Source organism: Quercus robur, chromosome 5 (genome assembly GCF_932294415.1).
Source record: "Quercus robur chromosome 5, dhQueRobu3.1, whole genome shotgun sequence".
NCBI lineage: Eukaryota > Viridiplantae > Streptophyta > Magnoliopsida > Fagales > Fagaceae > Quercus > Quercus robur.
The window spans coordinates 63,052,424-63,080,234 of NC_065538.1; the positions used below are offsets into that span (position 1 = coordinate 63,052,424).

The 27,811-nt window shown below is 32.8% G+C and overlaps 2 protein-coding genes across 14 annotated transcripts; both read right to left on the reverse strand.

Moving 5' to 3' along the window:
* Window positions 1-552: 552 nt before the first annotated feature.
* Window positions 553-6,489, reverse strand: LOC126726630 (uncharacterized). Its single transcript, XM_050431923.1, has 5 exons — window positions 6,377-6,489; window positions 5,741-5,928; window positions 2,416-5,101; window positions 2,022-2,303; window positions 553-851 (listed from the first exon to the last, which is right to left on the reverse strand). Exon 3 carries the CDS (start codon window positions 5,092-5,094, stop codon window positions 2,416-2,418), a length of 2,679 nt encoding a protein of 892 aa, XP_050287880.1. The 5' UTR covers window positions 5,095-5,101; window positions 5,741-5,928; window positions 6,377-6,489; the 3' UTR covers window positions 553-851; window positions 2,022-2,303.
* Window positions 6,490-19,918: 13,429 nt separating this feature from the next.
* Window positions 19,919-27,811, reverse strand: LOC126726631 (uncharacterized). Of its 13 annotated transcripts, none has more exons than XM_050431931.1 (8): window positions 27,701-27,811; window positions 27,187-27,372; window positions 23,776-26,554; window positions 23,368-23,426; window positions 22,125-22,189; window positions 21,783-21,873; window positions 20,781-20,844; window positions 19,919-20,432 (listed from the first exon to the last, which is right to left on the reverse strand). In XM_050431931.1, exon 3 carries the CDS (start codon window positions 26,545-26,547, stop codon window positions 24,178-24,180), a length of 2,370 nt encoding a protein of 789 aa, XP_050287888.1. In that variant the 5' UTR covers window positions 26,548-26,554; window positions 27,187-27,372; window positions 27,701-27,811; the 3' UTR covers window positions 19,919-20,432; window positions 20,781-20,844; window positions 21,783-21,873; window positions 22,125-22,189; window positions 23,368-23,426; window positions 23,776-24,177. The 13 variants fall into 13 exon arrangements, with proteins under 13 accessions (XP_050287888.1, XP_050287889.1, XP_050287884.1 ...); XM_050431932.1 differs by having other exon boundaries at window positions 22,125-22,226; XM_050431927.1 differs by having other exon boundaries at window positions 23,368-23,475.

Below are 27,811 nucleotides of genomic sequence, written 5' to 3' on the forward strand. Positions count from 1 at the left end.
GTAAAGTAAAGCTTTGTAAAAGAAAATAAGAAAATTGACTCCTTCAAAGAAATGAGACCAATGTTCCTCGAATTTTTATATATATTATTGTGGACTTTTATGGATATCCTGTGGAAGATTGATCCTCTCTGTGTGGTGTGGAATTTTATTTTATTTTTATTTTTTTGGATTTACAAGGGATTTAGTGAGTTGTTGGCAGTTTAAACAAATCAGGGAAAAAAAATAACAATTAAAAAAAAAAAAAAAACTACTTTAAAACTTAAGTCTTACATACTCAGTTACCACTAGGATAATAATTTTAAAAAATTATTAACAGTAGAACTCGAGACTGTGAAGCTCGAGTTCCACAAAACAAATTTGAGTATTTAACACTCGAGTTCCACTGTTTTAAAAAATAAAAATAAATAATCAGAATTATTAAAAAAAATTACATAAGAACTCAAGTGTTTGGTTTCTCGAGTTCTACTTGGGAAAATAAAACAATGGAACTCGAGTCTAAGAGACTCGATTTCTGCTGGGTTGAGAGAGAGTTTGTCGAGAGAGATGAGAGACTGAAGAGAGAGGAGATATTTTTTATTTATTTGGGAAGAGAGAGACAATAAAATATTATATTTCAGTTTTGCACACTTAGCTACCGTAATTCCTATTTTTGAAGGACACGGCCAGAATCATCAAGAAGATACCGGATAAAGGATTCTGGAAGTTCATGGATTTGGATTTTAATGGAAACAAACTTAAATTTTGGGTACCATTCCTGAATCTGGCATCAGTTCACTTCTTCTTCCTTCATTTTGAATTGAATAGACGGTTGTTTCTCTACAATAAGTAGGCCATCTATTCAAGTTTGCTACCTGTAACATGAAAATCAAACGAATGATAAATAACTAGGTATCGTGTAGCTAATAAACTGTTATGAATTTATTGACCTGTACTGAAACCCACGAAGCTAGAAAAAGAAGACTCATGTAAGACTGCAATAAAGTTCATATAAATACAGGTATCAAATATGTTTCTTCAACAAAAAAAAAATCACATCTTTTGACCAAGTTATTGCATAAATCCCTGCTCAAGATGTTCAATTGAGAGAGATCCTTTGTTCAGAGTACAAATAACTGAGGTTAAATGATACAACCAATGTCATAGTTATGAAAAACACACAAAAAAAAAAAAATATATATATATATATATATAACTACGAGGATTACTGCAATCTTGCAAAGAATGAGAACGTAACAAAAGAACTTGGAAATCAATCAATTGCTTAGCCTATTCCTCATTCATGACTACTGACATCTTGCTATTTCTTATATGGGTTAGACTTAATCAACTGGAGAAACAAAATTCAAGTCTCAAGAAATTTTAAGTCATTCAATAAAAAGAAAGCAACCTCTATTTTAGAACAAATCCTGGATAACCACGGAGTGAATGGTTGACATTAATACATACTCTCAAAAACCAACATTCTCTTCAAAGATTGAGTGGAACTTCTAGCAAAATAAAGCACCAAAAGTTGCAAATTTGCAAGATTTGGAAGTAGTAAATATTAAAGAGCAAGATAACAGGAAAAAAAATTGAACATTTTCAGTAGAAATTGGGTGAGTTCTGAACCCAGAAAGTCATGCCACAGAGAATTGTTTTGAGTGATTTTCCCATGAAGCCACAAACACACCTTTTGGATGATACAAATATATATGTAAAAAAAAAAAAAAACTTCCGTATACATGTGAAATTTCTCAACAATAGCTCTACCAACTCTACGCATCAGTAACAAATGCACCATCTTTTAGTTTAAACACGTACATGACACACACAACAATCAATCTTTTTTTCTTTTTTCTTTTTTTTTTTCATTGATTTTCATCAAAACAGAACCCATTCAGGACTTTCATCAAACCGGTAGTGAGCATGTTCAATTTCAGTACAAAATATTGGAAACCAACCATAAAACAAAGAATAGTTGACAAGATTATTCATATAATTTTCTCAAATACAAAAAATAAAAAGAGGGAAAAAAAACTGACCTTTTTTTGGGTATAAAAATTCTTATTTGACTTCTGAAGAGGTTGAGAAAGATCCAACTACTCCAACAATGCAAAATTTTTAGTTCTCATCATAAATCTTACTGCTCCGACCACAAACTTGAAATAATTACATTGGAGAGAGAATACTGAGATTACAAGTACATTCAGAATAAAACAAAAAATAGTTGTTTGGATACAATGTATTCAATATTAATAAGTAACATAGTCAATAGTACTATAATGTACAACTAAAACGTTAGTCCATGGAACATCATCGCATGCCTGAAAAACATAAAATAACATCGTTAGGAGACAAAATAGTAAATATCAACTAAACATAAAAGCAACTAAAATTATTTAAACAATCTAGACATTATTGAAATGCATCGCATACCTAGTTTGGAAGAGGACCGCTTGTCGAAGAGCCACAAGAATCCGGACATTTTCTACGGTTATGCCCCTCTTCATGACACAATCCACATCTCTGCTTAGGTTGATTCTCCCTCAAATCTGACTCCTCCCTCCTGCATCTCTTTTTTCGCCTAACTCCATCCATCTCATTTCTTATTCTTGATTTCACTGGTCGACCTTTGTCCCGCAACAATTCCGGGTTAGGCAGCCACTTTAAGCCATCAGCATCCCTCCATAATGACTCTGACTTAGGCACTGTAAATCCATGTGAATAGCTATTAATGGCATTCGCCAAACTATAACATGGGTCAATATATTTGGTCGGATCAATGTGTAGCAACTCATAAACTTTAATTACATGTGAACAAGGAATCCTAATGTTTTGCCATTCCCCACACCCACATGTTCTATCCATTAACCGAATTTCATAACTATGGTGTCCCCCTCCAGAGCTATGGTTATTGTATGATGTAAATACTTGATATATATCATCCTGATTGTTAAATTCCCTCACATGATGTTGTGCAGCTTTGAGCTTATTTGCATGATAAATGGACATGGCATATTCACTCCAACTCTTACCCTCCAAGAGATCATGAGTAATGTCTTTGTGCCGATCATGAAAATATGCAACAAGTTTGGACCAAGTAAACTCAACCATTGCAGCTATAGGCAAGCCACGTGCACCGTTTAGTACACCATTTAAGCACTCGAATATATTGGTTGTCATTGCCCCATAACGTTTTCCACCATCATGTGACTGGGTCCACATGTCCACAGGCTCACTCATTAGATATGTGTGTGGCTTGAAGGGTTTGGGATCACCTCCATTAATGCCAATGGTCAACTTCTTCTTAATGGATTCAATCTCGGCATTCTTAATGGAGTCCATTATGTTACTGAATTTGGCTTCTTGAATAGCATGTCCCGCTTTCAAGACCAATGACTTTAGAAACGGGTCCTGAAAATGTGTGTTAAAGTTGCTAGCGACATATCTAAGGCAATATCGATGAAATACTCTTAATCTTCCATTTTCATCCTTAGGCCAGGTTGCAATAGCATTTTTGATACCCTCATGTTGGTCAGAAATTATGCAAATGCCCTCATCAGGTATCACACCCCCTATCGTCTCCCTGAGGCATTCTAAAAACCACCTCCAACTGGACCCTGACTCAATATCCACAACGGCAAAGGCAAGAGGAAATACCTTGTTGTTAGCATCGGTTGTCATTGCAATCAATAACTTTCCTTGATATTTACCATACAAATGGGTCCCATCAATACTGATTACTGGCTTGCAATATTTGAATCCATCAATGCATGGAGCAAAAGCCCAAAATACATAGTGCAATAAACTAGAACCTGCTACGCTCCCAGGTGTGGTATGATAGAAAAACCGAGTACCCGGATCCTGATCAATATATGCCAATAACAACTTTTGTAACCTTTGATAAGACTCCTCCCAATCCCCAAATATCTTCGCAATAGCCTTTTGTTTTGCATCCCATACCTTATAATAAGAAAGCTCATGGCCAAACTTCTTGCTCATGTTAGTTCTGAGATCATGAATTGTGGTAGTGTGTTTCTTGAGTAAAATCGGAAGAAGTTCTAATGCAACAAAATTAGAATCTATCATTCTACCATCTTTTGGCAACCCAAGGGATATACAAGTGTGAGGACCCACATAAACTGTGACCACCCATTGTCCATGAAATTTAGGCTTCATAAATGCCCCAACATACCATTTGCATGACTCATCCCTGCATTTTGCACACAATTTCACCTTGGTGGACCTACTGATTATAAAATTTTTGTTTTCCTTAGCCGAGGAAATTGTTAATGCACGCTTCACTGCCTCTTTATTGGCAAAAATCAACCCTTTACTAAAATTCATCCCCTCTTGCCAAGTAGAAACAAATGGAATCTCAACATTTGAAGGATCAACCATATCTTTCCAAGTATTTGCATAGAATGACTGGGCAGGAGGTGTGTATGTAGGGATTGTGTTTGTAATATGCTGGACACCAATATCATCCTCCATCACATTTTCATCACAATCAACTATATCATCGGTGTGAAGATTGGCAGCAATTTCATGGACATCAACATTTTTTTCAAAGTCACTTCGCTCAACCGTCTCTTCATACTCATTTCTATTGTCAAGATCTTCACCATAAATGACAGTATGATCAACATATTCTTCATCTTCCTCTTCCTCTTCTAGATGTGTAAAAGATTCATCTTGATATCTATGGTCGTCGTTGTTCTCAATCGGTGTTGTTTGTTGCATTTCCTTGCCACCAACTTCTACACGCGGCTCCACACTTATGTACAACTCAATAGCAATTATTTGAGTCATTCTCTCCATCCTATCAAACATGATCTTCATATGTTTGTCTTCTTCTATTGCCATATACTTGTAATTAATGCGTTCTTGGAGGACTTCATGTGGAGAACGAAAAGTAATTTTAATGTCATGCAAAATAGGGTTCACACGCAGTTCTTCCATAATTATCCTCTTCAAATCATTCAAGGTCTTCAATCTATGATGTAACTGAATATAATAGCACTTGATACCCCGCCCTTTAAATGGCAATCCCTCATTCTCATCGTCATTACAAAGCTCTCCACCATAGTATAGATTTATATCAATCACAGTCATTGTGAACCTATTAAAGTCAAGTGTAATATGTTAGCGACAAATATAACACTTTCATTCAACATCAATTACAAAACATTTTATCCACTCAAAGTACAAACATTACCTATGAAATGCCAACAACACCTTGTTACAACATATGGTATGGTTATGAGATTATGTTCCAACACCTCAAGCAAATTTGCATATACTCACCCCACATCACACGTAAAAACACTCATTATCCATTTCATACACATTACAAATTCCAAATCATTCTAAGATCAAAACCCATTCAAATCTTAAACAAAAATATTTTCAAAAAGGTAATGATAAAACACCTAGCAATACCATCCAATTCATACCCAATACAAAATTCCAAATCCTTCTAAGGCCATGATAAAAACTCATTCATGATAAAAATTTAATAATACTAAATAAATATCTTAAATAAGTAATGATAAAAACCTAGCAAATAAATAATCACAATATTTATGCAAACAAAACTAAATAAATATTCACAATATTTAGAATAATATCTCAAATAAGTTATGATAAAAACCTAGCAAATAAAAAATCACAATATCTATATACTAACAAGATTGTTAGAAGTTTTAACCCACACTCCAAAAATAAATAAAACCCGAGTGCAAAATTCTAAAACCCTTACCTAAGATGTAGATTTGTTGAGACTGTGAGAGAGAGTGAGATGAGAGGGTGAGTCTGTGAGTCTGTAAGTGTGGCTGTCTGTGACTGAGGCTGACAGGATAACTACGGAGTGAATGGTTGACATTAATACATACTCTTCAGAGATTGAGTGGAACTTCTAGCAAAAATAAAGCGCCAAAAGTTGCAAACCTGCAAGATAACAGGAAAAAAAATTTTAAAATTTTCTGTAGAAATTGGGTGAGTTCTGAACCCAGAAAGTAATGCCACAGAGAATTTTTTTTTTTTTTGTGATTTTCCCATGAAACCATAAACACACCTTTTGGATAATTTATATAAGTAAAAAAATAAATAAATAAATTTCCATATACATGTGAAATTTCTCAACAATGGCTCTACCAACTCTACCCAAGAGTTACAAATGCACCATATACATGACACACAACAATTAATCTTTTTTTTTTTTTTCTGTTCACTTCATTGATTTTATATCAAAACAGAACCCATTCAGGACTTTTATCAAACAGGTAGTGAGCGTGTTCGATTTCAGTACAAAATACCTTAAACCCAACCATAAAACAAAAAATTAGTTGACAAGATTATTCATACAATGTTTTCAAATACCAAAAAAAAAACTGACCTTTGTTTGTTTGGGTGTAAAAATTCGTATTTTTTAGCGTTCTGAAGAGCTTGAGGAAGAAACGGCGCTATGCAGTTTAACTGAGGGTAAATGAAATTCGGGATAGAATGATATTTGTGCCGGGCCTGAGCTAAACATGAGTGTGAACTGGGCTTTATCTGATATTGGGCCTTGCTTTTTAGTCCGAACACACTTTCAGCCTTTCTAAGTAGGCTCGAAATACCTTATTGGGCTTAGATTTTATTTTCTGAGCCCAACTTCATTTGTGCTTAAAATTGTATTGATCAAAGATAACGTACAGAGCGATTTTTTATTTTTTTGACGTAGACAGGGATTGAATTCAAAATCTCTTATTCAACTATCAAAAATTTTACCAGTTGAACTAATTGAAACCGACAAGATAATGCCTAGAGCTAGATATTCTAATCATTAGCATGACTTTCATGTGCATGATAATTAACTAAGATGATTAGACAAAAGAACTGTTTTAGCAAACAAACGAAATAGGTCTCGTTTGTTATAGCTTCACTTTCATGATTGAGTGAAATCATTCTTAAATTTTCTGTTTATACATGTGGATATGTGCATTGAATAATATATGAAGTACCTAATAGGATTATTGGAAATTGAAAGACAAGCAAATAGGTTGTAATTAAGTCCTAGTACTAAGTACTAACACAAGTGTCACCATTTCATGATTTTTCGTGGTTGAGTGGGACTTACATTCATTACACCTAATCAAACTAATGTGGGAAATTATATTATGAAATTGGTTTATATAGCTTCAGTTCTCCTTGTTATGTATGATTCTTATAGGTCAACATGGTTGTGAGAGAGGTACTCTGTATAAGGGAAAAATCTTAGGTAGTCTCAGAGTATAGTGAAATAATGTTTCCTTCTCTTACATTCATGGTAGACCTTACCTTGAATTTAATGAATACACCCCACTATGAATATGAGAGGAAGAAGTATCATTCTCTATACTCCTGAAATACCTAAGAATCACTCCTATATAAGATAGTGTGATAAGATACTTTCTCTTAAGTGAGTTATGTAGTGTTGCAAGAGCTCACAATACATTAGTGTCTAAATTTACCTACATTTACCATACATTGATAATAAGACCGTAGGTGGACATAGATTAGGGCTTGTAACAATTTCAATGTGTTGTCCATGTAACCTTGGAGGAGTATGATGAAGTTCAAAAGGAATTTTTTTTTTTTTTTTTTTTAAGAATACTAAATATTTTAACACACACACGGGAAGAGGAGAGAATGTCTTAAAAAAACTAACAGTGAGAGGTTACCACCACCACCACCATCCCCCCCACCCCCCCTAAAAAAATATTTTTTTATAAATTAAAAAAAATTGTCAAAAGAATTGAAAAAGTGAGAGGTTTAAGATTTTAAAATTAGATCAGATTCAATTAGAAGTTAGATCATGATGATTTTATAACTAATAAATCCAAGTCTCACCCTAAAAAAATAAAAATGAGAGGATCTTTTATATATATATATATATATATATATATAAATTTAAAAAAAAGTATTCTAAGTCATTTATTTACTTGAAAAATATATATTATAAGTCTCGATCCGAAAGGAGGAGGAAGAGTGCTATAATTCTTCCTTTATAAATAGCATATTCATTCAAGTATGTTAAGTATTAAATAAATATATTAACTTTTATCAAGCCTGGGATTCTAAAATTAAATAAATAGTTTAGTTCTTTTTTTTATCAATAATTATAATAATAATGCAGGTGATTTTTTTTAAGCCAAAAAAAAAAATGGTCAAGACCATTTTAGATTCTTGGGTTTGATTGCTTTTGATCCTTGGGCTTGACTGTTTTTCATTGTTTTTTATCGATTTTGGAACAATTTTTATATTGGTTGGTTTTTAGTATTGGATCAAACTAGACATTGATTCTTGATTAACCCCATCAAACTGCTGGTCAATTTGTTTGTTTGTTTTTATTTCTTTTCTTTCTTTTTTTTCTTTTTTTTTTTTTTTTTTGGTTGAAAGAGTTTATTTGTTTTTTAAAACCATTAAAAAGTAGCATTGATAGTAAAGCATACATATCAATAATAAGATGTCATCAAATATTCATATTACAAGCACAATTCAATGAATCCATAAGGTGCATGCTCTGTTGGGAGAGTTTATTTTCGTTAGTTTATTGGACTTAAAAAAATAAACTTAAGTAAATATAGCTCAAGAGAGAGGTAAAGATTATAAAAATGTGCAAAAACTAAATAAAACAATTGCTTGATTAGGTGCGACTGGCAAAATATATGACATTGTAAAATTGTGAATAACATGCATTGAGGACCTGAGGTGGATGTATCCAATTTTTTTATAAAGCAAGTTATTAAAGGTTTATGTGAAATGGAGGACCCATGCACCTGATGTATGATATACCTCCACATATATTAGATCCAATACAATGTGAACACATGGTAAATATTAAACACACGTACACACTCTACAGCCCAAGCCAGTTCCAATAATAAATAGACACAATAATTTTGGATTTTGTTTGTTATTAACAAAACAAAATAAAACAAAAAAACAAAAAAGAAAGAAGAAGAAGAAGGGTATAGTACTGTGGATAGAATGTGGATAAATGGCACAAAAAATGAGTGGTAATTAAGAAGCCTGTTTTCAAATGATCATAGCTCTCAATCTTATCAAGACAACTGACAAATTCCAATGAGCTTTTTTTCTCATCTATATGAATTTTGTGAAGACAGTAAACTTTGAACAGTATCATTTCATGAGATTCTCTAAACAACTCACGTTATTTTTGTTCTCCCCCCCACCCCCCCCCCCCCCCCCCAACCCCCCTCCCAAAAAAAAAAAAAAAAATCAGACTCTTTCCTAGTTCCCACTATCCGTGTATCATGGAAATAGAATAGCCAAAAGAACCTTGCCATTTGAAGAGTTTAATGGCCTCTTTGGATTGAGGGGGAAAGGAGGAAGAGTAGAGGGAAGTAGAGTAAAATTGGTTCAAAATAAACTAATTTTGGACCAATTATACTCTACTCTACTCTTCCTCCTTCCCCCTCAATCCAAATAAACCATAAATATGGAAATCTATTGTAGATAGTCATGAAGTAGTATATATATGTGTACTTATAGAGAGGGAAAATTCCCGACCTATCACAAGTTGACACGTCACATTACCAAGTTCACAAAATACAGCCAAAAATACGAATTTGTATTGATGATTATGTGGTACAATTCTCTGAAATTACAAAAGAGTGATCGAGAATTGTACCACACAATCATCAATACAAATTTGCATTTGTGAAACTATTTTACTTGTTTGATTTATTTCAAACTAGAAATTTAGTCGCTTACAATACTATAAGGGCACCTAGGCATGTACTAGTCTTCTTTATTTTCTTTTTACTCATGATTTCCATGAAACATTGTGCATTAAGTATCCGTTTTTATACACGTCCACGTCCATCCAAACGGACCATAAATATGGAAATCTATCGTAGATAGTCATGAAGTAGTATATATATGTGTACTATAAGGGCACCTAGGCATGTACTAGTCTTTTTTCTCATGATTTCCATGAAACATTGTGCATTAAGTATCCGTTTGGATACACATCCACGTCCCTGCGTTTTTGCGTTTCACGTTTTTTGATTTTTTGAATTTTTTTTTTTTTTGAGAAGAGTATTAACTGAATTCCAGTGGGTCCCATGAACAATGCACGAGACCCACAAACTTCTTTTTTCAACAAAACTTTCATTAAAAATGGGTTCCATGGTACTATTCACACATTTAAAAATTATTTTGTTACAGCGTTTTCAACTTTTAGTTTTTAGCAAAATAAGTGATATCCAAGTGAACCCTAAGTGATTCTTTATTATTTGGATTCATGCATCTCTCTTCAGTTTATATAAGAGATTTCATTCTGCAACTTTGACTTTACCCTTTAAGTAATAAGATGATATATAATATAATCATCCCAAGTGCAATAATGTTTGACCATCACACATGATCCCAGAACTTTAGTTCAAATTATGAGATGTAGAATTAACCTGGTTAGTTTTCAAATTTTTTGATATTTTTTTATGTGTTTTAAACAAGAAGAAGATACCAATATTCCATAGAAATTGTTTACTTTCTGTCAACCAAATTCATAAAAGGACATTTTTGGTTTACAAGTCGTGAAAATTGCACTTTGAATAATCAAGAAAAGGCCCATTAGTGATCCTCACTCACTGAATTGAGTTTTGAATACAATAATAAAACAGGGTAAACTAAAAGCTTACACGAATCACGTTGGTTTTGTAAACTAAAATATGGGGGAACTTCAACATTTCCCCCTAAAAGAGTTACATAAATTCATAACAGTTAATTAGCTACGCGATGCCTAGTTATTTATCTTTTGTTTGATTTTCATGTTATAGATAGCAAAATTAAATAGATAGCCTCCTTATTGTACACAAACAATCATCTGTTCAATTCAAAATTAAGGAAGAAGAAGTGAACCGATGCCAGATTCAGGAATGGTACCCAAAATTTAAGTCTATTTCCATTAAAACCCAAATCCATGAACTTCCAGAATTGTTTACTCAGTATTGACTTTTTTGATAGAAATTCACAAGTACCAGAACCACCTAGCCTCAACAATAATATTTTACTTGTCACAAGTATGAGGCACGTAGCTCTTTAGCAAGGATTGCTGAATTGTTATCAAAGGCTAAGTAGACGAAATATTTTTTGTTGAGTCAGACTTTTCAAAGAGAAAGTTCAGTTGCTAAACTGCACATCCCTCTCACTAAGTAGACGAAATAATTGAAACTTTTGACTTTTAAGTTGATTGATATATTCCAAATCTAATTGATATATTGAACTCATCCTTGATATCCTAACCTATTAAGTCCCACATTAATTTCAGCTTGAAAGGTAGTTAAGTTACCTGACATGCCAACTTTGCAATTTATGGATAAAAATCTAAGAGCATTGTTTGTTACAAACGTCTTGTTTTATACACATTTACATTCAAGTGAAAAAATAACTGAAATTGTGATTTGAAGTCATGATTTCTAACTTAGAAATCATGACTTATGGAAAGTTTGGATGACCGGCTAGTTTTCCTCCATTCAAAGTTCAAACTACCCATTAAAAGTCACAATTTCAAATATTTTTTCGCTTGTGTGTAAATATGTGTGCAACAAAGTGCATATAACAGTTTTTTTCCAAAATCTAAAACTTCTTGTGTGCTTTTGGAGATCCCAACAGCTAGCATATAAATTCTATTTGGTTCTTTTGGCACAAAAGACACCTACAAATGGTCACTCCTTTAATCAAAGGAAATTTATTTTTCATCATTCCAATTTTGTACGTGTTTGGACTTTTTTTTCCTCTACTTTCTTATAGGATGCTTGGATGTGATGCGATAGTTTTTGAAAGTTTAATAATGCATTTTCTAGCATCTTATTATTATTATTATTATTATTATAGTTTTATTTATTTAGTTTGTTAGCCTTTATTTTATTATTAATCTCTTAGTAAAAACATCTTAAATTTAATTAATTTTTTAATTCACATAAGAGTTACATTAAAACTAATTTTATTAGTGCTTAAAATATCAAAAACAATAATTTTACTACAACAACTCCAAAACATGATTAATGAAGTACCAAAAAAAGGGGAAGTGCACACATATTTAACCAATTCTACCATATCATGTTTACATTTAATATAGCATTTTTTTTTTTAAATCCTAAAACCTAAAGGTTTAGGATTGTAGCAAATTAAGAACTATTTGTTTTGAATACAATATTTAAACAAACACTTAATAAACATAAACATGAATATAAACATTCAATTTTTTTCCAACATAAAAATTTGGTCTAATCACCATTTTGGTCACTAATTTTTACTCAGTGCGTCAAAATGGTCTATAATATTTAAAATGTGTTAGTTTAGGTCATAACCTTCTTATATTATGTTAAAATAGCTGTTGTTGTACATAGGTGGATAGAGAAAAGCAAACACACTAATAGTGATATTAAAATATTATTATTAATGCCACTTAGGTTCTCACATAGCTTGCCAAGTAGCCTTTATTATTATTATTATTGTTATTATTATTATTATTATTATAAAATCTCAACTAAACTAAAATCACAAACTTAATAGAATTGGGATTGAAATTTTAAAATCTTAACTTAGATAGATCAAATATAATGCATGATTGAATCCTTTTAAGCATATAATTGCTTAACTTTATAAAGGACAGCCACGAGGCAAAAAGCCTAGAAAATAATTTTAGAGTGTATATTATGATCATCCTCTACGATGTATATGACATTTGTAAAGCAATTAAAACATGTAAAAAAAATTTATATGTCAAAACATGTGAAATACGATAACATTAAATAAGACACATGTAAGAAAAATATGATTTTCAAATACTAAAATTTGTTTACAATCCAAACACTCAAAAACATATGGCAAAGGAAAAAAAAAGCATCTACTTTATATCTATGCTCAATGCCTTTTTGTTTTTTAATAATTAAATTTTTGTAATGTTTTTCCCCCATGAGATGCTACTCAATTCTAATATATCATATATACCATTTTAAAAGTCCTAAAGGATTAAGAATGTAGAAAATTAAGAAACATTTGTTTTGAATACAATATTTAAATATAAACTGAATAACATAAACATAACATATACATTAGAATTTTTTATAAGCCATATTACAAATTACAACCTCTAATTTTGCCTAAAATTCAATTATGTAACTTTAATTTCATTCATTTAAGTTCTTTAACTTTTTATTTATTCAATTCAGTTCTCCTATCAATGTTGTTAGGTGATCATTGTTACTGCCCAAAACAAAGTAGGATTTTTAAATTTCTTACATTAAAAATAATCGTAGAATTAATAACAATAAAATTAAAAACAGAAGAAAAGAAAAAAAAATCTTTTATAAACATCAACCTTCAAACACAAATTTTGTATCACAATTCAAGATTCCATAACAAAATGCCATATACAAGTTCTACAAACCCAAACCAAATTTTTATTCTGGTTTTCTCTTACATTTTTTGTTTTGATTTTCTTGAGAATCAATGGGATTAGGGGTGTTAAGGGGCTAAAATGATAGGTTGCTTTGTATTGTCTGATCACTGATGCATAAAATATTTGGACTAAAAATACAAGCGTAAAACGTTTTACTCCCAAAGAGCCTTTACTTTACAATCAACCTAAAAATATTTTAGGTTAACCAGCATTTTCAATTGCAACAAACACCTAAAATTGGGGAAATATTTTCTAGAAATCAATTTTTATCAAAACAAATGCAGTGAAGGTTGTTGATAGAAATTTTTCCTAATTAATTCCTACGAGACCTGTTGAATGTTAGAAAATATTTCGTGATGTTTATTGAAGATTGTTTAAATTTTTACCTGCTCAATGTGATTACAAGTGGATCGAAGCTTATTATCAAGCTTCGATTTGGTTGTTATGAACTTGGATGGATTATGGATCCCTTGATAGTGTCACACTTTTTTTTTTGGGCAAAGTTTAGGATGTTTAATTTTCTTACATATGTGTTTTTTTTTTTACCTTATCATCATGATGTAAAATTTTAGTAGTTCTTATTGTAAGTACAAATTTAATTCTAACCTCTTTACCAAGAGTTTTGTAACTTAACTAGTATCGCCTAGCGTTTCCAATAGAGATATCCGTGGTCAAATTTTCCCTCCTCCAACCATTAATTTATTTATTTATTAAAAAAAATGCTAGCCTTCTCATCTTTAGGATGTACTACTTATGAACTACCGCCTATAAATTAAAATTGGTTTAGTTGTAGATATTAGGATAAAATGTAAAAAGACCTAGCGTTTGGATCAGTTGCAAATTGATCCATGTGTTATCAATTTTCACTCCAATTGTGGGGTATCTAATAAAAACGCTAGAAGATATTCGTTTGGCATTGCATTTTTTAAAACTCCTGTTTGGTAGAAGAGTTTGAGTAATGTTGTTTGTATTTTTTTGAAATACATATAGGTGAAAAAGTGTGTGAAAATACGTGTAATGTTATTTAAAAACTGAAAACATATGTTTAAGATATTTTACCAAACGAGGCCTTTCACGTTTGCAAAACACAGTGGTGTGTGGCTTTTATAAAAAACGCAACTATCATAGTCATTTAAGTTTGAAATTCCTAAAATATCCTCACAAATACTAATGCCTTTTTCGCTACCTGGCTATCATCTGTCTCCTCTACACCTTGCCACTATCTAATTCTGCTCGGCTTTGTTTTGGGAATGCAAAAATTGGAGCGAAAGCAAAATTATTTTGGTATGGGATGAAGTTGTGGGTGACGCGAAGAAGATGAATTTGGAGAAGCTTGGATGCAGTTGAATGAATTTGTTTAGAAATTACTAAGGTTAGATGCGGACCATGTGGTTGAGTGTAGAGGATTTCTGTCCAACTACTCAACAAGTGAAAGAGAAGCTTGTGGTAGTAGGAGATAGATATTGGGAAAGATAAAAATTAGGTAAAAATAAATTACACTATTAAATAGAACTATATTATTGTTGTTGTTGTTATTAAATTTTTTTTATAGGATGTTTTCTTATTATTACATCATTAAATAAAAAATATATATTATTACTTTTATTATTATCATTACAGTATCAACCTGTAAAGTCCTTTTTTGTAATTTGCTCAAAACAATAATATTAGGGCAGCATGTTTTACCAAACACTTAAGTGTAATTTTAAAAAATGTGTTTTCAAAATACTCGTTTTAAAAACGCTATTTTTTGAAAACACACTTTTTAAAACAACTTATCCAAACTGACTCAAATTGTATTATTAACCCCTCGAAGGTTTAAGAATCTTTCGAATTAATCCCTCCATCTCAATTTGATTAATTATATAATCATGTGATGTGCACATATTATTTTAATTATTATTTTTTTATTATAGGAAAGTGGTCACACCTCACATGCACACCACATGACCATTTTTTGTTACTTATAGGGAAGGAAATTAAGATACAGGGTTCAATTTGAACAATTATTAAACAACTTGAGTCAATAATACAAGTGGGTTCCAATTAGCTCAACAGGTAAAGTTTCTGATGGTTAAATAAGAAATCTGGGGTTCAATCCCCATCTACACAAAAAACCGATTAGTGTCTTAGTTTGATGATAAGAACTATCATCAAGAGCGGATACCATAGGATGATATTCTCTTCAAAAAAAAAAAAAAAAGACGATATTACAAAATTTAGAGTTGGCTCCTCTCTTGCTTCCATAATCTAGAGTTGCCACTAATCCAAAATCCCAAGGGCATTTTGGACTAGATATTATAAATTTTTTATTACCTTTAACTTTCAATAAACACTATTATAAAAAATAACCGATTAGTGTCTTAGTTTGATGATAAGAACTATCATCAAGAGCGGATACCATAGGATGATATTCTCTCCCAAAAAAAAAAAAAGTCGATATTACAAAATTTAGAGTTGGCTCCTCTCTTGCTTCCATAATCTAGAGTTGCCACTAATCCAAAATCCCAAGGGCATTTTGGACTAGATATTATAAATTTTTTATTACCTTTAACTTTCAATAAACACTATTATAAAAATTGCCACTTTATTGTCTCATTAAAAAAAATTAAAAAATAAAAATAAATAAATAAAACCATGCAAAATTACAAACGGCTCAAAAAATAAAAAGAGGCTCTCTAACTCTAAGAGCATTAGCATCCGGAATGCAAAAAAAGTTCTATTTTGCATCCTCACACACCACTTTATCTATTTTACCAACCCATTTTACAACTCACCCTACATTCAAATTTCTATTTTTACATATAACTCATTAAAATAATATAAACTACACAATCAAATAATATAAAAAATTTGTTTCTCTCTCTTCTCTTCTATCTCTCTTCCTCTTTGTCTCTCTCTCTAGTAAACCCACGCAACCCACCTTCCACCAAAACTCTACCACAAACACCAATTCTTCACAACAGCCACCACCAGCACATCAAAATCAAGTAACCAATCACCACCAGTACAACAATCAAAACTAACCACCACCACCACCATTGTCAATACCCATCCCAAAATTAAACCCCATAACGACAACAACAAAAGCCTTAACCACAGCAGCCACCACCCCACAACATACCACCATCACCTGGAATCCATCACCACCACCAGAAAAAACCACCAAAATAACAAAGAGGGAGAGAGATGAGACATAGAGACCCTGTCAAGCCCACAGCCCTTGCACAACCCACAATAACCACCAAACAACCCATCACTGAAACCCACCATCATTGAGACCCATCATAGTGACCCACCACCAAAACCCAACCACCCATTCAACTTCACCACCAAAACCCAATCCAGTAACCACCAAATCGTCACCCCTGAAATCCAGCCACCATTGAAACCCACCATTAGCGAAACTCACTATCACCAAGACCCACCACCAAAACCCACCCATGATTCAACTCCACCACCAAAACCAACCCAGCAACCACCGAATCTCCACCCTTGAAACCCAGCCACCACCGATTTGATCCAACCAAAAATGTCTCAAACAAGAAAAGATAGATTAAAGAGAAACAACGAAAATAGAGAGAAGAAGGAGGAACGAAGAAGAGAGAAATAGAGAGAGCAGAAGGAGAGATGAGAAGAGTGAAATAGAGAGAAGAGGGAGACACAGTGAAAAGTGAAGACAGAGAAAAGAGAGAGTTAGATGAGAAAGTGAAGTGGGAGAGTTAATAAAATATTAGTTTTTAAGTCTACATCCTGTGAACAGTGAGGTTGTAGATATGCAACCTTATTGTAGCATGGGTGGAAAACATTTTGGGTTTACAAACCCAGATGGAGCATGGTTTTAAGGGTTTAGGAGGAAAAATAGCAACTAGGGGGTTTTTACAACCCCCAATACTAGCGCTCTAAGCATGAAGTAGTGCTCCAAACATAACATAAACAAAATATTCATTATACAAATTTTAATAATACAAATAGTCTCATCACACATGCTACATACAAGCTTGAAGGGTTTTTTTTTTTTTGGTTAATGTAAAAAAATTTCATTAATTTCATTCGAGGTTTATGTTTTTATTCAGTAATGTTTGTACACTTGTCAATCCCCAATGAAACCAGAAATGTGATGAGACCTAACTCCAAAAAATGAAAACACCCACCAAAATAATCCCTCAATTCTATTTAAGTGTTTATTTTCCATGATTGGCAAACACATGAATCTTACTGGACAAACGTATAAAACACAAACTAAGAAAATGAGAAATTTTAAAATTTAAAAAAAAAAAAAAAAAAAAAAAAGCCTTTAAGCATGTGTGTAGTGTGCGATGAGGCTAATATATATTTTATTTACAAACATGTATATAAAAACATACTTATATAGACTTAAGATTAATTTTTTTTGTAAGTTTATGATTAAGTTCATAAGATTTCAAATCATTATTCGCAATTTGTTCATAACAAAAATATTCAATTTCGTAATATGTATTATATATTAAGTTTAACACAAAAAAAAAAAAAAAAGGTGAATCTAATTTATATAACTTCATCAAATGAAAATCATTACGTTTATACATGCACATAAACCAACTTTGCCAACTTAGGTTTTTGGTATAAGAGCATTAGCATCCGGATTTTTAAAAAATTTATTATTTTACCCTTTAAAAAGTTACTTTGCCTATTTTAACATATTATTTTACAACTCATCCAACATCTCTTTTTGTTTTCTTTTCTTTTCTTTTTTCATATACAACTCATTAAATAATACTAGCTTCTGAGCACGTGCTAAAACACGTGCTCAAAGGCTTTTCTTTTCTTTCTTTTTGGTAAAAGTTAATAATTTGCATCAATTATAATTTGGGATTATTATATTTTCTAATCACAAAAATATCTAGGGTGTGATGAAAAAATTTTCACCCACAAACGCAACACTCATTACACCCCTAGGTTTTTTGTTATCTAGAAAATGTAATAATCAAATTATAATGGATGCAAATTATTAACATTTACAAAAAATAAAATAAAAAAAATAGAAGAACTTTTGAGCATGCATATGAGGGCGTGCTAAAAGGCTAGTTCATTTTTTGTGTATCTACTAATTTGATAATTAATTGTTTAATTTTAGAAATACTAAAATAATTAGATTTAGAATTTGAATACCGAAAATCAAACTTAATACTTCTACACAATGTGTGTGGTATTAATTTTTTTGTCATGGGGGAAATTTTGTAGTAACTTCTTTTGAACCACATTTGAATCTCATGTTGTTCTCCGTTAACATAAGATAAATATTGAGTTATTTTCTACCATTTAAGTTGAAAATTTTTATTTTGAACCTTCATATTTTATTTTATTTTATTTTCATTTGGCGTTATTTCTCTCCCCCATATACCCAATAAGCTTAGATGCATCTAAATGTCCACCCAATCGTAAATCAAATTAAAGTCAAACCAAACTAAAGTAAAAAAGAAAAGGGAAAGTAATAAAGTAAAGTTTGGGGTGAGTTTACCCATCTAATGAAGCACCTGCAACACTCTTAGAAAAGCATTAACATAGAAATGTGTTAAATGTAACCCACTACAACTTTGCAAACCAAATATGAGTACATCCCCAAGGTGTATTACTATTATGATAAAATAAAATTAAAAATAAAAATAAAAAGTCTATTAAAACGACAGGAAAGTCCTATTAAAAAATTGTATATATCACCAGCAAATTGAAGTCCATTATTGCTAAGCCTAACCAAAGGTTAACACGCACAAAGAAAAATATGGGAAGTGGGACAGGGTTCACTCACTCATGCATAATCTTATACAACTACTTAAGCCAAGAGAAATTTTTGTCCTATCAAGGGTTTAAGTATCAATTCCAAATTTGTGCACTTGCTGTAACCTTAAGTGTGCTAAACAATAGGATGATTAAAAATAGATGAAAACAATAGTTTAAACCAAAAAAATAATTCATTCAAAAATCAATAAAAATAGATCAAAAGTACAATTGTAAGTAAAAGCTAATGTGGATTTTGAAGCTCTTTTAAAACCCTTCACAGCATATTTGGTTGATTTATATGGAAGTTGGATTGTGGACCCATAATCTTGACAGTGAAACCAACAGAAGGCTTATTTTCCCTTTAGCATCACATCTATACCCTTTGAGGCCTCAAATACTTCAAGTCCTTTGTAGCACCCACCCACATGAATCCTAACATCAAAACTCAAAATAAACAACTAAGGAAATCACCATAAATTTGTCTAATTTGACAATAAAATCCCAAAAGCTAATTATACACCAAATACAATAATTTCCACAAATCCGAACCATTTGAGCTAAAAATGAAAACTACAAATCATTCACATATGGAGATGAAGAAATCAAGAATGAAACAAAATTCCCACCAAGCAAAATGCAATACATTAGGAGAAGATACAAACCAACATTTAAGAAAAAAGCTTGCAAGAGCTTGTTAAAAATGGATTGAGACTCCCAAAGATCCAATAAAGAAAACCATGAACCTTTAAATAAGCCTTTATCTCAATACTTAAGTCACACTTGCAACTTTACAAACCAGTTGCTGCAAAGTGCTAATACTCACAACTTTCATCAAACACTTGCTACCCACCAAAATAATACCCAAGTGAAGGCCTTGACACATTAACTTCAAGCTCTTTGAGAATTAAAAAAATATTAACCGCTGATTGCTGAAAAGAAGGATACTCTTCTACCCAGTTTGAAAGGTGTACAATTACCAAATTTGAAAAGAAAAGGAATGAACACATTTAAACCAAATAAACATATACCTAAATAGGGAATATAAACATAATCACATTGGTGAAAATTCTACACTTGACTTTATAACCGCTGTAGGAGAAGCATAATAGGACGAGGAGGCTGAATTTTATTTCTCTTGCGCCCTTACTATGTGCTCTGCTATTGCCTCCACGACTTGACAATGTTCTACCACAGAAACACCAACGTAATCTGTCATTTCACAGAACAAAAACTCCAGTCTCTAGAGAGAAAGGGATGGTGTAATAAGACATTAGCTTCACCAAAAAAAGGGAGAAATATAAACAATTGTGGGTGTATATTTGCATGTAAAGAACCATTCCTATGATGCAAATGGTATGTATACATTCTGTAAATATTTAACAAATTAAAAATTATGAATGTATGCATGCCCTATGGTGTATATTGATAAAAGGAAAACATGTGTTACGACGAATTTAGAAAATTACAAATGTCCAGTTGTAAGCAGAATTATAATCACAGTCATAGTAAGTATGGTATATCTAAGACCAAAAAGATAAAAAATGCAGAGAATATAGAATAAAGAGCCAAGAATTAAAGAGTAACCTACCAAACTTGTCAGGTAGGAAACTGCCAAATCCTCATCTTCTTTCTCAGGGGAGCCCCATTTTTTGCTGCATCATTATTAACATTATTAACAAAGCTCTGTTTGAAACCCAGTAACAAACAAAATTCAACGTATACAAAGATTGAAAAAAGAGAAAGAATAATAATAATAATTTTTTTTTTTTTTTGGCCATGCAGTTCCTTGCCATCTTCCCTTGCAGTTCCTATATGTGATCTCCTATTCTTCAATATCTACCCGAACATTACTCACAGAGAGAGAGAGAGAGAGAGAGCAAAGTCTTTTTGGAGGTTTTCTATTTTGGGGCGGTTTGTGTGAGGATAGGATGCATGGAAAAGGTGGGTAACGTGATTCTAACAAACTTGCCTAAGAGAGTGCCACAATTTTGTCGGGCATGTTTTAAGTGGAAGTTAGAGAGGTGTTTTTACCAATTTGTCCTCCAGTTTTGTCCCTACTTAAATATTTATCCCAAACAAGGGAAGCCCCATAAATAATAGTATAGATAAATCATTCAATAAAAGAATATATATCAACAACCAATCTCTCTTCTCTTTCTCTCAGCCTCTCTGTGTCTTTCTCTCTCCAGTACCACTGAAACCATCCCTCAAACCCAACTCCAGGAACTGAAACTTAAAGCACCGCTGAAACAAACCCTCAAACCCAACCCAACAACCGAAACATAAAAGGCACCACCGAAATCAACTATCAAACCCAACCCCAGCAACCACTGAAATCAACTCTCAAATCCAACCCCAGCAACCAAAATAAAAAGGCACCATTGAAACCAAGTCAAGCACCACCAATTCAAACCCAATCCCCAGCAATTAATACTACAAGCTACCATTGAACTGCCTGAACCTCAGTACCACCAAAACGATTCAACCCATAACCACCATCGATTCAACACCAATTCAAAGCCACAAGAACACTGATTCAGCACTGATTCAAAGCCACAAGAACAATGATTCGGCACCAATTCAAACTCACCTAAAAATTGCGACAAATTCCAGCAACCAATGCCGATCATCATCGTTGCGGCCGCCAAGCCATCACCTTCCATCTTCAAAGATGCCGCCACCTACCAAAAAGAGAGAGAGCGACTGTGTTGAGAGAAAGTTTGTTGAGAGAGCTGAGAGACTGAAGAGAGGAAATATATTTAATTTATTTGGGAAGACAGAGACAATAAAATATTATATTTCAATTTTGCACTAGCTACAGTAATTCCTATTTTAAAGGAAAATACCAGAATCATCAAAAAGGTACTGGATAAAGGATTCAGGAAGTTCATGGATTCAGGTTTTAATGGAAACAAACTTAAATTTTGGGTACCAGTCTTTAATCTGGCATCGGTTCACTTCTTCTTCCTTCATTTTGAATTGAACAGATGGTTGTTTCTGTACAATAAGGAGGCTATCTATTCAATTTTGTTATCTGTAACTTGAAAATCAAACAAATGATAAATAACAAGGTATTGTGTAGCTAATAAATTGATATGAATTTATTAACCAGTACCGAAACCCACAAAGCTAGAAAAAGAAGACACATGCAGAAACTGCAAAAATATTCATATAAATATAGGTACCAAATATGTTTCTTCAACAAAAAAATCACATCTTTTGACTAAGTTATTGCAGAAATCCCTGCCCAAGATGTTCTACTGAGAGAGATCCTTTGTTCAGAGTACAAATAACTGAGGTTAAATGATACAACCAATGTCAAAGTTATGGAAAACCCAGAAAAAAATATATATAACTAGGAGGATCACTTCAATCTTGCAAGGAATGAGAATGTAACAAAAGAACTTGGAAAACAATCAATTGCTTAGCCTATTCCTCATTCATGACTACTGACATCTTGCTATTCCTCATATGGGTTATATTTAATCTATGGGAGAAACAAAATTCAAGTCTCAAGGAATATTAAGTCATTCAATAAAAAGAGAGCAACCTCTATTTTAGAACAAATCCCAGATAACCACAGAGTGAATGGTTGACATTAATACATACTCTCAAAACCCAACATTCTCTTCAGAGATTGAATGGAACTTCTAGCAAAATAAAGCACTAAAAGTTGCAAACTTGCAAGATTTGGAAGTAGTAAATATTAAAGAGCAAGATAACAAGAAAAAAAAAATTGAACATTTTCAGTAGAAATTGGTGATCTGAACCTGGAAAGTAATGCCACAGAGAATTGTTTTGAGTGATTTTCCCAAGAAGCCACAAACACACCTTTTGGATAATATACATATGTAAAAAAAAACTTCCACATACATGTGAAATTTCTCAACAATAGCTCTACCAACTCTACACATTAGTTACAAATGCACCATCTTTTAGCTGATACACATACAAGATACACAAAACAATTAATCTTTTTTTTGTTTTTTTCAATTCATTGATTTATATCAAAACAAAACGCATTCAGGACTTTCATCAACAGGTGGTAAGCGCGCTCGATTTCAGTACAAAAAAAATATTGGAAACCCAACCATAAAACAAAGAATTAGTTGACAAGACTATTCATATAATTTTTTTCAAATACAAAAAATAAAAAGAGGGAAAAAAAAACTGACCTTTTTTTGGGTATAAAAATTCTTATTTTTGTCTTCTGAAGAAGTTGAGGAAGATCCAACTAATCCAACAATGCATAATTTTAATTCTGATCATAAATCTTACTGCTTCTATCACAAACTTGAAATAAGTACATTGGAGAGAGAAGAGTGAAATTACAAGTACATTCAGCATAAAAAAAAATATATATATATATATATATATTGTTCCGATACAACGTAGTCAAATATTAATAAGTAGCGTAGTTAACAGTAATACAATGTACAACTAAAACACCAGTCATGGAACATCACCACATGCCTAAAAAACATAAAATAACGTCATTAGGAGACAAAATAGTAAATATCAACTAAACATAGAAGCAACTAAATTAATTTAAACAATCCGGACATTATTGAAGCATCACATACCTAGTTTGGAACATGACCGCTTGTCGAAGCGCCACAGGAATCCGGACATTTTCTACGGTTATGCCCTTCTTCATGACACAATCCACATCTTTGCTTGGGTTGATTCTCCCTCAAATCCGACTCCTCCCTCCAGCTTCCCAGTTTTCGCTTGACTCCATCCATCTCATTCCTTATTCTTGATTTCACTGGTCGACCTTTGTCCCGCAACAAACTTGGGTTAGGCAGCCACATTAGGCCATCAGCATCCCTCCACAATGACTCTGACTTAGGCACCGTAAATCCATGGGAATAGCTTTTAATAGCATTCGCCAAACTATAACATGGGTCAATATATTTGGTCGGATCAATGTGTAGCAACTCACAAACTTTAATTACATGTGAACAAGGGATCTTAATGTTTTGTCATTCCCCACACCCACATGTTCTATCCATTAACCGAATTTCATAACTATGTCCCCCTCCAGTGCTATAGTCATTGTATGATATAAATACTCGACAAATATCATCCTGATTGTTAAATTCCCCCACATGATGTTGTGCAGCTTTGAGTTTATTTGTGTCATAAATGGACATGGCATATTTACTCCACCTTTTACCCTCCAAGAGATCATGAGTAATGTCTTTGTGCCGATCATGGAAATATGCGACAAGTCTGGACCAAGTGAACTCAACCATTGCTGCTATGGGCAAGCCACGGGCACCTTCTAGAACACCATTGAAGCACTCAGATATATTGGTTGTCATTACCCCATAACGTTTTCCACCATCATGTGACTGGGCCCACATGTCCACAGGCTCACTCATTAGATATGTGTGTGGCTTATAGGGTTTGGGATCGCCTCCATTAACGCCAATGGTCAACTCCTTTTTAATGGCTTCAATCTCAACATTCTTAATTGAGTCCATTATGTTATTGAATTTTGCTTCTTGAGTAGCATATCCCGCTTTCAAGGCCAATGACTTTAGAATCGGGTCTTGAAAATGTGTGTTAAAGTTGCCAATGACATGTCTAAGGCAATATCGGTGAAAAACCCTTAATCTTCCATTTTCATTCCTAGGCCAGGCTGCAATGGCCTTTTTGATACCCTCATGTTGGTCAGAAATTATGCAAATGCCCTCATCAGGAATCACATCTCCTATCGTCTCCTTGAGGCATTCTAAAAACCACCCCCAACTGGACCCTGACTCAATATCCACAACGGCAAAGGCAAGAGGAAATACCTTGTTGTTAGCATCAGTTGCCATTGCAATCAATAACTTTCCTTTATATTTACCATACAAATGGGTCCCATCAATACTAATCACTGGCTTGCAATATTTGAATCCATCAATGCATGGAGTGAAAGCCCAAAATACATAATGCAATAAACTAGTACCTGCAATGCTCCCAGGTGTGGTATGATAGAAAAATCGAGTACCCGGGTCTTGATCAACGTATGCCAATAACAACTTTTGCAACTTTTGGTAAGATTTTTCCCAATCCCCAAATATCTTCGCAATAGCCTTTTGTTTTGCATCCCATACCTTATAATAAGAAAGCTCATGGCCAAACTTCATGCTCATGTTAGTTCTGAGATCATGAACTGTAGTAGTGTGTTTCTTGAGTAAAATCGGAAGAAGTTCTGATGCAACAAAATTAGAGTCCATCATTCTACCATCTTTTGACAACCCAAGAGATATACAGGTGTGAGGACCCACATAAACTGTGACCACCCATAGTCCATGAAGTTTAGGTTTCATGAATGCCCCGACGTACCATTTGCATGACTGATCCACGCATTTTGCACACAATTTCACCTTGGTGGACCTACTGATTATAAATTGTTTGTTTTCCTTAGCAGCGTAAATTGTTAATGCACGCTTCACCGCCTCTTTGTTGGCAAAAATCAACCCTTTACCAAAATTCATCCCCTCTTGCCAAGTAGAAGCAAATGGTATCTCAACATTTGAAGGATCAATCATATTTTTCCAAATATTTGCACAGAATGATGGGGCAGGAGGTGTGTAAGCAGGGATAGTGTTTGTAACGTGCTGGACACCAATATCATCGTTAGCATCATTTTCATCACAATCAAATATATCATCAGCATTAAGATTGGCAGCAATTTCATGGTCATCAACATCTTCGTCAAAGTCATCTCGCTCAATCGTCCCTTCATACTCATCTCTACCATCAAGATCTTCACCATTAATGGCACTTTGATTAACATCTTCTTCATCTTCCTCCTCCAGATGTGTAAAAGATTCATCTCGATGTTTACAAAATTTATCTCGATATCTATGGCGGCCTTTCTTCTCAATCGGTGTTGGTGTCTCTTCACATGGGGGTGTATAGCCTCCTAATGTGGTGCTTCGATCATCTGGGAGTATAGACTGTAGATTTGTAGTTGTTTGTTGCATTTCCTCACCGCCAACTTCTGCACGTGGCTCTGCACTTATGTACAACTCAATAGCATTTATTTGGGCCATTTTCTCCATCCTATCAAACATGATTTTCACATGTTTGTCTTCTTCTATCACCATATACCTGTAATTAATGTGTTGATGGAGGATTTCATGTGGAGAACGAAAAGTAATTTTAATGTCATGCAAAACAGGATTCAAACGCAGTTCTTCCATAATTATCCTCTTCAAATCATTCAGGGTCTTCAACCTACGATGTATCTGAATATAATAGCACTTGATACCCCGCCCTTTAAATGGCAATCCCTCATTCTCATCATCATTGCAAAGCTCTCCACCGTAGTACAGATTTATATCAATTACAGTCATTGTTAACCTATTAATTCAAGTGTAATATGTTAGTGACAAATATAACACTTTCATTCAATGTCAACAAAAAAACATTTTATCTAGTCAAAGTACAAACATTACGTATAAAATGCCAAAAACACCTAGTTACAACATATAGTATGGTTATGACATTATGTCCCAACCCCTCAAGCAAATTTGCATATACTCATTCCACATCACATATAAAAACACTAATTATCCATTTGATACCCATTACAAATTCTAAATCATTCTAATGACATGACTTTCAAAACCCATTCAAATCTTTAAAAAAATATATTCTCAAATAAGTTATGATAAAAAAACCTAGCAATACCATCCATTTCATACCCAATACAAAATTTTAAATCCTTCTATGGTCATGATAAAAACTTAACAATACGAAATAAATATCTTAAATAAGTTATGATGAAAGCCTAGAAAATAAATAATCACAATATTTACACTAACAAAACTAAATAAATATTCACAATATTTAGAATAATATCTTAAATAAGTTATGATAAAAACCTAGCAAATAAAAAATCACAATAATTATATACTAACAAAATTGTTAGAAGTTTTAAACCACACCCCAACAATAAATAAAACCCAACTGCAAAATTGTAAAACCCTTACCTAAGAAGCAGATTTGTAGAGACTGTGAGAGCGAGAGATGAGAGGGTGAGTCTGTGAGTCTGTAAGTGAGGCTGTCTGTGAGTGAGGCCGACAGGATAACCACGGAGTGAATGGTTGACATTAATACATACTCTTCAGAGATTGAGTGGAACTTCTAGCGAAAACAAAGCACCAAAAGTTGCAAACCTGCAAGATAACAGAGAATTGTTTTGAGTGATTTTCCCATGAAAACATAAACACACCTTTTGGATAATTTATATATGTATAAAAAAAAGCTTCCATATACAAATGCACCATATACATGACACACAAAACAATTAATCTTAATTTTCTTATTAGCACTGATTTATATCAAAACAGAACCCACTCAGGACTTTCATCAAACAGGTGGTGAGCGTGTTCAATTTCAGTACAAAATATTGGGAACACAAGCATAAAACAAAGAATTAGTTGCCAAGATTATTCATATAATTTCTTCAAATACAAAAATAAAAAGAGGAAAAACAAAATTGACCTTTTTTTGGGTATAATTTTTTTTTTTTTTTTTTTTTTTCTTCTGAAGAGCTTGAGGAAGATCCAAACCCAGAAAACGGCGCTTTGGAGCTAAGTTTAATTGATGTAAAAG

Coding starts and splice junctions, on each gene's coding strand:
- LOC126726630 (XM_050431923.1), bottom strand. CDS start 5,094: ATGACTGTGATTGATATAAATCTATACTATGGTGGAGAGCTTTGTAAT.
- LOC126726631 (XM_050431924.1), bottom strand. CDS start 26,547: ATGACTGTAATTGATATAAATCTGTACTACGGTGGAGAGCTTTGCAAT.